The 13,220-nt window shown below is 40.0% G+C and overlaps 1 protein-coding gene across 33 annotated transcripts in view; it reads left to right on the forward strand.

Annotated features, from left to right (window-relative positions):
• The window catches only part of NRXN3 (neurexin 3), a 1,515,064-nt gene that overhangs the window by 631,777 nt on the left and 870,067 nt on the right, over nucleotides 1-13,220 (forward strand). For all 33 annotated transcript variants that reach the window (XR_013228547.1, XR_013228548.1, XR_013228549.1 and 30 more), the window contains 4 exons: nucleotides 7,173-7,292; nucleotides 8,535-8,916; nucleotides 9,165-9,355; nucleotides 10,115-10,288. Coding sequence is in view for 29 of the 33 variants with exons in the window: in XM_077323384.1 (XP_077179499.1) it covers nucleotides 7,173-7,292; nucleotides 8,535-8,916; nucleotides 9,165-9,355; nucleotides 10,115-10,288 (867 nt within the window). In the remaining 4 variants the exon portion in view is untranslated. The remainder of the gene's footprint in view (nucleotides 1-7,172; nucleotides 7,293-8,534; nucleotides 8,917-9,164; nucleotides 9,356-10,114; nucleotides 10,289-13,220) is intronic.

Genomic DNA, 13,220 nt, shown 5'->3' on the forward strand with positions numbered 1-13,220 from the left:
AAAGTTAGCTTCCATTTGCTTCTCTGTTGCATTTCTCCTTTTTGTTTTTTCCTTAAATAGATATACTTTGTGAATTAAAGAGCGCAAGTAGTAGTGGGGTTTAAAGTCAGATCTTAGAGTTCAACTCTGAAATGATTATTATAATAATCTAGTCTAGAAATTCTTCATATGTGGGTAGTTGTGGCCAGTTCAGATATTTTCAGGATTATAGTCAAGTAGATTATTTTTGTACCATATTGGCTACTTCTATTGTGTTCTGTAAGTCACGGTGAACTTTGGGAGAGAATGTTTTAATAAATACCATATGCATATAAATCAAATATGAACTGTAACACTACATTTTGAGGCAAGCAGATAACCTTTACTATTAACCCTGTGAAATTGGAAAGGCAATTTCCCCAGCACATGGGTTAAGGGAAAATAATCTTTCCTATATCCCATGCCAAATCTAATATTCTCATTTAGTGTTTCTTATCTGCAGTAGTTCCATTTGTGGTATGATTGTCTTCATTTCTTCTTTGTATTGAGAAAGGTATTTGGCATTTATGGTTATAGAGAATGCTTTGTGTAAAACTAAGCCATTTCCATTGGGTTACCTACTAAATACAAAAAAAGGTATAAAATGTTTAATCACAAATGTCTATGTAAGTTAAGTCTTTGTAACATGTCATACTGAATTAATAACTGTGGCTTAAGATAGAGGGGAGAGAACACTAGGGAAGAGCTGATTGTAGAACCAATATGTGTGGTCGTCTTGGCAGGAATAATTATCTCCACAAACCGGGAGTTGGTACGGTCCTCTGAAATTGTAGCCACCTGTCCACAAACCTCTTGGCCCCCATTTTAACTGCTATCAGAGCGTGACATTTTCCCTTCAAGCATGATTTGATGGTTCTTAATACTTGACAATTTGTTCAAGAACACTCTTAGGAGGCTGTTTCTCAGGCCTGAGCATCTGGGCAATTTTTAAAATAAGTGCTATAAGCTCATAATTTTTATACCATAACAAGTGTTATGGTGAGGACATGTCAGTGTTAAAAGCCAAATGCTTATAACACATAAAACAAATTAAATAGGCTTTTTACTGTTCACTGGTGTAATTTAGGAAACCGTTTTCATCCTTTTTTGTCATGATTAAATCTCTGATGGTGCCGACAGTTAAATTTTAAAAACATTACATATGCTGTGCCTTGAGGATTGACTGCTGAAGTGTCTAATGTGTCTTCCCTTCTATATGAAAAGAGAGGGTTGAATAAGATGTAGCAATGGAAGCAATAATAATTTTACAAATCTTAATGAAAAGGTAGGCTTATATAATCATTATTCCATCCATGGTAGGTATCCATACACAATCAGGGATTTTGGATAGCAGAATACGGACTTGGTTTGTGGGTCCAGAATCCTGACTCTGAGAAGGGCTAAATCTTTTGAAGACTGCCATCTGAATAAATGATGAGAAAAAACTTAGTTTGTGTAGTGATATCCTTTACAATGACTGTAAATGCATATTTGACCACCCTCGGGTTTTTGGGTGCACCATAGTACACCAAATAACATCTGACAGAAATGCTGATTCTGTGAACTTGAGCAGTCTGTGAGTGGGTGGGCAGAAGGGCTTGTGTTTGAGCTTGGCTCATGTGGCTCTTTCTTGCATGCTCAGGGTAGTGCTGATCGCCACTTTGGGGTTAGAAGGTGAATTTCTTCCAGACCAGACTGACCAGGGATTCTGTTTTTTTGGGGAGGGGGCATGAGGATCATTTATGGGTGGGCAGGTAGTTGTGAATTTCCCGCATTCTGCAGGGGGTTGAACTAGATGACTGTGGAAGTTCCTTGCGACTCTATGATTCTAACGGATGAACTGAATGTGAATTTCACACTCATAAAGGTGAATGGGAATGTATCACTCAAAAGAACTGATAGCAGTGAAAGAGGGTTAATATTCTGATTCAACCCTTGTTAAGTGAGTAGGCATAAGTTGATATGCTGTGGGCTTCAATAATGTCTTGAGATATTTGCCTCATAGTTAAGGAAAACATGGTTTATTTAAATGTGTGCAATGTCTTAGTGGGTTGGGATGGTTATATCATAGAGTTGCCAGTTCTGTGTGGGGTATACCTGGAGACTTCACGGGTGGAGCCTAAAGAGGGTGGGTTTTGGGGAGGAGAGGGATTTCAATGGAGTATAATGTTGCAGAGTCAACCTTCCCAGGTGGCTGTTTTCTCTTATTTTCTCTTATTATATTGCCTGAAGATCAGTTGTAATAACAGGTCATCTCCAGCTATTACCTGGTGGTTGGCAACCTTATTATACTATGAAACAGGGTGGACACCTGTATTTGTTTATTAGCTAGTTAATTAATTATATTACCTGAATGGAACTGGGGTTAGAGTTGCTGTTGGAACTTTAGAGCACAAAGATGTTTGAGTTTTTTCCTACATTGCTATCAAAAGGAGCTCAGGTTCATAACTTTGTAAAGAAAGTAACTACTGCATGGAGGCAAGAGAGAAAATCAGGCAAGAGCCTAGCAGAATGAGAGTATTGATGAGGTCGGTCATGGGAGGGGTTTCATAGTCAGTGAGGGTTGAATATGGCAGATCTTGAGTGTAGCATGTCGGATTCTAGAATGAGATTTGTAGCAATCATGTCTTCATTGAGCCAGATTTGAAATGTTCTCCCTCCCCTGGAATGATTGCCAGAGACCATGCAGGTAAGATAAGTCTCAGGCTAACAAGGCCACCAGTCACCCTTGAAATACCCTTTATCTGCAAGAACTTTAATGGTAAGGAATGACTAAATCCTGCTTATGAGCAAAAACGTTATATTTGTGTGTGTGTGTGTGTGTGTGTGTGTACGTGTGCAAATAAGATAGAATTGCTTTGGCTGGGGAATTAATCATTAGACTACACACAATGGGTATTGTTTCTTTGTAACACAATGCTCCTCAAGGAATTATCATTTTGGTCTTTGCATTCAGACTGAAGTGAAGGCACAATCAGCTGATAGATGTGAGTGGGTTTCTGTCCATACACACATGCACATTAATGCACAGAATTAAGAAACCCTCCTGGGGATGTTTTGCCACAGCATGCTGAAGCTGAAGGGATTTGATATCTGAAAAACAAACAATTTAGGCATCACTGCTTTGAGCCGCTTGGAAAGGGCTTCTGAAATGAGCATCCTGATGTCTGATTTCCCCCCACAGGTAGGCATAAGGCAATCACCTTGCAGTCACTTGTCATTTAAAAAGAAGACAATTTAAAAGTCTGTTGGAACATGCAACTTGGAATCTTGTTCTGATTGGCCGATTTGTGTTTATATGTTAAATTTTGGAATTGGGGGCCACCTTTGGCCTTCTCATAAGCAAAGTGTTGGGTATTTTTTTTCTTTGAAAAAATTATGCTGGTTCCAATGCAGATTGCATCCCTTTCTCGTTTTAATCTGTACATGCTTAGATTTCTTCAAAGGCAATGCACACCTTCGTACCTTTATTGTGAATAGAAACCCAGTCATTATGTTCTGTCACCTCGCTCCTACCAAGTTTGGACTGCTTTCTTATAAACTCTGGCCAAAGTTTTGAAAGTTGAAGACCTACAACTTAAGATCATAGCTCTCTTTGATGTCTTGTGATGAAGCTGTGGTTATTACGTTGCTTAACTATCAGTGCAGTGCTAAGCAGTTATACCCTTCTTAGATCATTATGTGCAATTCTGCTTTGGATTGTCATGTAAGCAATGTCTCCATGTTGGGTATGAGCTTTAAATATTTATTGCTAAATTTCTCTTGCTCAAAGCCCTTTTTCTCTTACAGTCTTATTTTCCCACTATTATTCCAGTTTGCTCACAGTTTTAATGATGTGAACAAGGTCTCTTGCTTAGGAAACACGTGGCACATTTTAAGATCAATACATATTTTCAATCGTTCATAGGCTTTCCTTGAAACTGTAATCTTCATCTTTTTAGAGCACTGTTCCAGGTTTCTTTTGTTTACTCCATCATTTCCTGGTTTCCAGGGCTTCAGAAGACCCATGAACAATCTATTCTAATAAGCACAGTGAATAGGCCCAAGGGTTACCAACCTCCAAGTTTTCCATGTTGGCAGAGTTTAAATATACAGAATGGAACAACTTTGTAAAGCAACAGAAAGAGGAGAGAAGGTTCTAGCAGTCCAACTGTTGACTTCATCAGAAAGCAAACAGGAAGTGTGCTCAAAGCGGCAGGAAGTCTCCAACTGATCCAATCAGGATATAGGAGGAGATCCCAAAAATACCAGAATGTTCCTGATCTATATATGCCAACTACACATCTCTTCCAACACCCTTTGTGGAATACTCTTCATATTCGATTGAATCATGGACACTACTGATCTTGCATATCCCAACACTCTATACCATGCAGACCAATTCCACTGGAGGAAATGGCAGTTTTAGAGGGTGGATTCTATGCATGGAATTACATCCCTGGAGGTTCCTTACCCTCCCCAAATTCTTCCTTCCTCAGGCAACTGTCTTAAATCTCCAGGATTTGTCCACTTTGCCTAAAAGGCCCAGTATCTTTTCCTCTATCAGTTGCATAAGTGGTCTTCCAGCACCTTACTAGTAAATCATAATTCCTTTCCTTTTTGTTATGTGCTAATCCTCCTGCCTCTTATTTGTACTGGATCATGAAAATTAAGTAATGTGCAAAACAACCAAAAAAAAAAAGCCACAATGACCAGCTGCCAGCTCATCAAACACATTTTAAAATAGAAAGGGTTTCCAGCAGTTCAGCTCCCAGGGTGGATTTCCCCCCCATCCCTCTCCTCTCTTCTCTATCTGTATATGGGGTGGGAAAAGTGGAGCAGCACCAAGAGATGCTTTCTTTGAGCCTCTTCCTCCACTGGCTTATTTAGTCCCCTTCCCTCTTCTGTCTATTCTGTTAGGGGTTGTTGCCATGCCAACGCTAGAGATGTGACACCAAAAAAGGTGATGTTGAGCAGGAACTTAAAGGCAGGTGATCAATGGGTGGTGGGGGAGCACACAGCTCTTTTTGTGCTGCAGATGTCTCCAAGTAACAAAAACAACAGCCACCAAAGCAAAACAGAACAATACCTGGTAATGGAGGGGGGGGAGAAGTGATGAAGGAATTGTAAATAATTTCAGAGCAACTCATTGTTAAAATGTTCCACAAATAGCCATTGATGACAGAATAAATCCACCTCCCTCTGCCTGTATCGGAAGATTATTATGTTTGAGTCTTTGGATTTCTGTTGTCTTGAATGCAGAAATGAGGTAGTGTGAACAGCGTATTTATTTTTTTGTCTTAGTGTGTTAGAGAGCAGAACCCTGATCCTGTACCTAACTGTCAATTGCTTCCGCTGTTAAAAGAAATAATCTGAGGTCATACAGATATCACAAAAGTACCACTGCAACTTGATGAATTACTGTTATTATTTTGCTGAATACCAGCCTGTCATTTTTCATCAAAATCAAACTTGTCGTTCTGCACATGGTTTCATGCTTAGTCTATAATGCAGGACATTACAGAACATCTGTAAAGATTCACAATCATTCTCTTTCTATCCAAGTCACCTCTCTCTGTCTTTCTCTCTCTGGATGCACACATATATATGAATTAATAGCATTTCTTCTATGCAGTGCCGAGATGGTCAGGTAGCATAATCTCTGAAGCATCATATACTTTATGTTCTCTTATGGAATCCCAAGCATTGAGACAAAAAGAAACCTCTGGCATCTACCCTGTGGGTTCTTTTAAAATAACACAAACCATAGTCTGCTCTTGTTCATTGAGAAGTTCCTATTGATTCTATGGACTTCAGAAGATCTGCACATTTAATCTGTGACCTAAAATAATATTAAAGACCTGCCTTCATTGTTTAAGAATGGATTACTGTGCTGCATTGGGGAGTTCTAGAGTTAACATTATCAAACCTTCATCCTTTCCCCCTTAAAAATAGAAAGATGAGGTTTCTGTCATTCTAACAGACCTACATTTCTTTTCAATAATGCCAATATAAAACAGAAGATATTTTACCACCATGGAAAATGATTCTTCAGTTACACAATAGACTTCTGAAGTTGTTCCTAGATTAAATAATTCACTATGTAGCTGGCTATTCTTGAAGAAGTTTCCTTAGCTAAGAATCTTCCACATTGAACAGAGTATTCTAATTGCAGCACAATGCAGGAAGTGATTTGTAGGGTTTAGTTACGAGTAACAGTACTTTCATCCTAATAATGTGCTTTGGCCAAAGTTTTGAAAGAATCTGCAGCCTAAAAATGTCCCTCTTCAAATGGGGAGTTCCATCAATGGAATGATTCCACTGCATCCAGTTCAGTTTACTTTAAAATGCTGATGCTGTTCTGTGTTAGCACGTTTCTTCATAGCTGATAGGTGTCTGCTGATGCTGCTTAGTGCTTATGTATCTGGTACTTAGTTATGTCTTACTTACACTTCAAGTCATGCACTTTTATTTTACCAGTAGCAAATCCCTGATCTTTGTTCAACAAAAGTTTTAAATTGTAAGCAACTTGTGGTTCTTGGGAATGGGTATGGATAGCCGTAGAGGGTTTTTCAGCCTGTTGACCTTGAGGAGCATTGTCTACCAGAAAATCTGATCTTCACTTGGATATGGGGGAAAGTTCCAAGTTTTTTTTTGTTGTTGAAAGGAATGAGACACATTTGGAATGCTGGGTGTTTCTGTACGAACTCTGTAAGATTTGTTCTGAACTCATTTATGCTTGGCCTTGCTAGGAGACCTGTTCTCTGGAAGCAATCTGTTTTGTGTATGATCACTGAGAACATTTGAACAGTCACCTTTGAAGTGGGAATTGGACAGCCTTCACCCCAACTGAACCCAATGTCCTTTAAGTTCCCTTCAAAGCTATACAGCTTTTATGATCCTTCAGTACTGTAGTAGAGTTTGTTGAAATTCATGAGTTCTGGTGAAATAAATAGGAGGAAATTTAGTCCTCGTACGTTCTGGACTAAGATGGCAAAGCAAGAGGTGAAAAAGAAGGGAATAATGTTCTCCAGTTAAGTATCCTTGAGGCCTTTTCCAGTGCGACATTGCTGGATCATCATACTGAATGGTTTCAGAGACATTCCCAACAAGGCAGGCTTTTCTGTACTCTGAATCTGGCTCAAACATCTGCTTTACTTGCCCCTGTCCCTCAGGTAAAGGACCAGAGACTCTTTATGCTGGGCAGAAACTCAACGATAACGAATGGCACACTGTGCGTGTGGTACGCCGAGGAAAATCTCTCAAACTGACTGTGGATGATGATGTCGCTGAAGGTTTGTAGTCCCCCCCCCTTTACTACTTTACTTTTCCAGTGCTTCTTCTGGTTCTGACACAAGTACCTAATTAATGTTGGAATTCATGTGCCCACTTATGTAACATTTCTTACTGTTTGATTACAGTCTTGAAAAGTGAAATGCAGCTTTGTTTTGCTAGTGACTTTGGACCTGTGCCCAGCTCAGGCTGTTATGTGGTTCTCAATGAATATCCTAACAGAAAAAGAGAGAACCTGTCCCAGGCTATCAAAATCAGTTAACAATATATTTATATAATCTCTATCTTAATGATAAATGAAACAACCAAAACGGACTCTAGATTTTGTTCCGTTTTCAAAGTAGAGCTTTCATCGGTGGTTGTTTGCACCTGCCGGCGGGGCACAAACAGGCATGCACGGCAGTTCTCGCTCTCCCCGCCCCCCCACCCCCGCAGGCTGGTCCCCAGCCTTAAAAATGTTGGGGGCCGCTGCCATAGACTTTTCTCCAATAGGCAAAAATATGTTTTCCTATAAGAGTGTAAGAAAAATAACATTTTCTTGGTTGGCATTTGAAAACAGGATACATTTCCGAGGACACAATATTGATTTAACAAAACAAAAGTGATGTACACTCTAATCAGACTTATAGCTTTATGAATGGGTATAGATTTAAAACAAGAGGGTGCATTATGGCATCTGCTTATACAATAGTTGAAAGTTGATTATACAATAGTTGAAAGTGACCCTTCCACGTTACAGGCAGCTGTGTCATACATATATGGCTATTTTGATAATACATATATGGCTATTTTTGTCGTTATTCATTTAATATTTATGGTTGTTTAAAACATAAGTGTTTGTGCTTTGCACACATGGCTCTGGAATTAATTCTACACTGGTTCATTGTTAATCTGTATCTTTTCAAAAACAAAACAAAAATAATTGAAGAGTATAGGAACAAGTGTTCAGTGAGTGTTTTTGCATGCAAACTTCCTTCTTCCATGCTTCTTCCACCCTGGGAATAAAATATTGCTAGCATACTGCAGTGGTTTCCCTCTTACACTGTACAGAGCTGGACACACACTGGCAGAACATGCATTTCTTTTGATACACAGAGACACACATGTTTTTAATATGCATGCTAAGGGATTCACCACAAACTCTGAGTGATAAGAATGTAAACCTAATAGATGGAAAAGTACTGAAGATAGATCTTATTACCAATGCCATCACTCTTTCGGCTTTACTGTATCTTGATTTGCAGGTACAATGGTTGGTGACCACACCCGCTTGGAGTTCCACAACATCGAGACTGGGATAATGACAGAGAAACGTTATATCTCAGTCATTCCATCCAGCTTCATTGGTCACCTTCAGAGCCTCATGTTCAATGGCCTTCTCTACATTGACCTGTGTAAAAATGGTGACATTGACTACTGTGAACTGAAAGCCCGCTTCGGGCTTCGTAATATCATTGCTGATCCTGTTACCTTCAAGACCAAGAGCAGCTACTTGAGCTTAGCAACATTGCAAGCCTACACCTCCATGCACCTCTTCTTCCAGTTCAAGACAACCTCTGCAGATGGCTTCATCCTTTTCAACAGTGGGGATGGAAATGATTTCATTGCTGTTGAATTGGTCAAAGGGTAAGTTAGATCTTGGATTTTTTGGAGAACTACCTGGGAAAGTGAGGTCCTGGTTGGTTCTGGAAGCTACCTAAAAAACTGAGGTCTTGATGAGGTTTTGGAAGCAGATTGGTCCAGCTGTGAATGTAGCCAAGTGAATTCTAATTTCTCTTTCCTCTTACCAGCCTTCATGGAAAAGTGTTTGTTGCAGTATGTAACAACTAATTAAAAATATATATATTCAGAGCAGTTATTTGTGTTATTTGCAGGTACATACATTACGTGTTTGACCTTGGGAATGGACCTAATGTCATTAAGGGTAATAGTGATCGGCCTTTGAATGACAACCAGTGGCATAATGTCGTTATCACCAGAGACAACAGCAATACCCACAGCCTAAAAGTGGATACCAGAGTTGTTACTCAGGTTATCAATGGTGCCAAAAATCTTGACCTTAAGGGTAAGTAACTGGATGCCAGCTCTTCACTTAGAGTTTTATTTGCACCTGCATGTTCAACTGACATACACTTTCTTCCTTTTACTACACTAAATTCACCTGAAACCTTGTAGCTGACTGTGTGAAGGAAAGGGACCTAATTTAGTGACGGAGCCCACAGTTTCCATAAAGAAGTCCCAGTTACAAAAGGATAGTGTAAAGTAAGTCTGGGAAAGATCTCTACTTGAAATCCTGAGATCCACTGCCAGTTGGAGTGGATTGCGCTGCCATTGATGAACCAATGGCCCAGGATAAGGGAAAGCAGCGTTTGTCCAGTAGGACACATTGTATTCCAGTTGGCAGTGGGTGATTTAAAACTATTTGTGGTGATTAAACAAGGGGTAGTCAAACTGCGGCCCTCCAGATGTCTATGGACTACAATTCCCATGATCCCCTGCCAGCATATGGTCTTCTGGCATTAACTTCACAACATAGACATATCTAACAGGAAATGTTGGGATTGGCATAGATAAAAGAATATGCTTTATACCTGGGGAGTTGGTAGCTTGGATTTCAATTTTATGTTTTCTTCACTTGACACTAAATAGCAAAGGTCTTTTATTCAATTTTTATCCCCAACTGCTATTTATATCACTTGATGTTAGAGTAATCTGTCTTGTCAAGGAGGAGAATCTTACGGAGTAGTAGACTCAATGCATTGCTTAAAAACAGGCTTACTTGACTTCCTTTGTGTTTCCCTTGTATTTTGTGTGCCTCCCCCAGGTGATCTTTACATTGCTGGCCTGTCTCAAGGAATGTACAGCAACCTTCCAAAGCTGGTGGCCTCCCGTGATGGGTTTCAGGGCTGTTTGGCATCAGTGGACTTGAATGGCCGCCTGCCAGATTTAATCAATGATGCTCTACATCGCAGTGGGCAGATCGAGCGTGGATGTGAAGGTACAGCCTCCTTTGCATGCAGTCCCTGCTCCCACAACCCTCCCTGCCTTCTCGCTGTTCTTTTCATCACCACACATTTCCTCCAGCAATCCTCCTCCTGGTTTCTTCTTATTGTGACCATCTTTATGGCCACGCACATGCCATATCTATCATTGTAATCAACTAGAATGTGCAACTCATGGAAGGAATGAAAGGTGATTGCCAAAAGTCACCCTGTTGTCAATTGTTCTCATTTGTTATCATCTCTGCACCAGTGGAAGGATGTTGGATTTAGCACCAGTACACACTCATACACTAATGTTGGTTGTTCATTACTTGTACTTTTATTTAGCTTATGCAATCTCTTGTGATTCTACTTATTCTTTAAATATTTGATTTTGAACTCAAGTTTGAGCAGAGGTAGCAAGCTTTGGTCTGATAGAGGTGGGTCCATAGCTCAGTGGGAGAGCATCTACTAAAGATGCTGAAGGTCCTAGGTTTAGTTCCCAACACTTCCAATTAAAAGGATTAGGCAGTAGGTGATGAACAAATTTTGTACCTGTGATACTGACAATACTGATAGTTTGGTTTATACTCAGGTAGTTTTTGGTGGATGTATACTCTGTAGTTCATGTGTCCCCCCCTCCCCCCAAAAAAAGCTGAATGAACAGCAGCTGATGGAAAAGTACTAAAGACCAGTGTTCACATGGAGAAAACTACACATTATTTTGTGCCTAAGGTGACCAGTTATCTAGGCTGTTGGAACAATTTGAAGCTCAGGAATTTCTATGTTCAAAGTTTCCATCACTTTCAGTTAAGTGAACGTTTCCATTTGCACATCACTTTCTCTTGGAAGTTTTTGCAGAGACTGCTGAACCTGTGATCTTGATAGAAGATGGATAATAATTTAGGCAATGATTCAGTGATCTAAGGTCTTTATCATCACATTGGATTTGAGATGCACAAACATGCATCCACATCAGCTGGTGTGTTTTATTTCCCAGCATACCAGGTCCTAGTGAATGTCTAAGGTAAAGGTAAAGGTCCCCCCTCTGCAAGCACCAAATGATGTCTGACCCTTGGGGTGACGCCCTCTAGCATTTTCTTGGCAGACTCAATACAGGGTGGTTTTCCATTCCCTTCCCAGTCATTACCGTTTTACCCCCCAGCAAGCTGTGTAATTATTTTACCGACCTCGGAAGGGTGGAAGACTGAGTAAACCTTGAGCAGGCTGCTGGGATCGAACACCCAGCCTCATGGTTAGAGCTCCAGACAGCATGTTGGCTGCCTTACCACCCTGCGCCTCAAGAGGCTCTTAGTGAATGTCTACTAGGTTTCAATTATGATTACTTCCCAGTGCTTTCCCAGCTTTTAGGAAACTCTTAATACATCATTATTCTTAGAGACCAATTCCTACCACATATTACAATTTTGCGAACCATTTCAAATACTGTGGCCATTGGAAATGCTTCCGCATTCTGAATTGTCCGAACTGTGGATGCAAGGAGGGAATATGACACTGGCAACCAAGGCATTACTTGTCTTTTTCCAGAGTTCATCTCCCAATATTGTTCCACTTCCTCTACTATTAAAACAAAACAAAACAAAACTGATGCCAAGAAATCTGCCATTGTCCGATACCAAGAAATCTTTTCCCTTTGTATGTACCAAATAGTCATCAGTGGCATGAAATTGCCCATATATAGCTTACAGGAAGGTAACTGTGGGCAAATAACCACATGAGGACATCCGCACACAGCATTCTCCACAATCTGACTTACATCTCCTAGTGTGGTCCTTCATATATGATGCAGTGCCAAATGATAAATTGTCTATCCCTGGTAATTATTTTATAGTTCTTGTATGTTCAAAGTAACCACACTCTGACATTCCAAGATGGAGAGGGGTGCCTGTGAGCCCCTCTTATCTACCGGCCTATGTTCCCCACCAACCTCTCACAGTTTATGATTTTGGAATAAACATCAGATAATCTCACTTTTTGTGCTGTGTTTTGATTTGGGATCGGGAACTAATAGAGAAAAGGAGGTCTGGTTGATGGTTTTTTCCCCCAAAAGAACTTAGCCCTTCAAGCAAGGAAGAGGACAGAGAGGCAGGAGTTCATTATGAAGCATATTAGTTGAACAACCTCAGCCTAGCCTCCTTATAGAGTTGTTGTGAGGGTAAAAGGAAGGAAGGGAACGCTCCTTTAAAGAAAGATAGGGTAAAAATGTTCCAGAGAGAGAGATTAAACAAATCTCATTCCTTGTATTTAGAAGCTTGGTTTTAGAGACAAAAGCAATAATTTTTACAATTGGATAATATTTCCCATGTCATTTAAATGGGACACAATGACCTGGGTCCAGCAGTGTGCAAGCACAAGATTTTCTGCAAGTTTTAATGTTTTCCTTCCAATATGGTGCCCAGGAATCGGTTGTACAGATCTTGCATGAATGGAAATGCAAGTTGGGATACAGTGAGTTTGAGTTGGCACAAGTTGCAACCATGGTCTTTTACTTATGTTTCCACTTACACAAGAGCTCTAGAACAAGTGGATATGTTGTGCTGGATTCCACTATTAAGAGATGATGCCCATCCATCATTGGAACAAGGGATTGTCCTCCTGAAGAACCATCGGATTTGAAAAAGGTGCTGCTGAAGGATGGTGTGTAACTCAAAGGAGATAATCTTTTGGGGACATACAGAACTTCTCATAAGGATGAACTGTGCTTTATTTGGTGTTTGTCTGATCTCATGTATATAGGCTTCCCTCATGTCAACTGGATCATAAAGGAATTACCATTATATTCTTGTAAAATTTAAAGGATACATTTTTTTGGATGTACAGGGTTTTTGTGTTTGCTATCACTTTGCAGTGTTATGCAACACAGAAGCCAGCTGTGTTTGAATAGAGGATACCATGTGGGCACTTATATGACTGTTCAAAATGAGCTTG

This window comes from Paroedura picta, chromosome 2 (genome assembly GCF_049243985.1).
Source record: "Paroedura picta isolate Pp20150507F chromosome 2, Ppicta_v3.0, whole genome shotgun sequence".
NCBI classification, from domain to species: Eukaryota; Metazoa; Chordata; class Lepidosauria; order Squamata; family Gekkonidae; genus Paroedura; species Paroedura picta.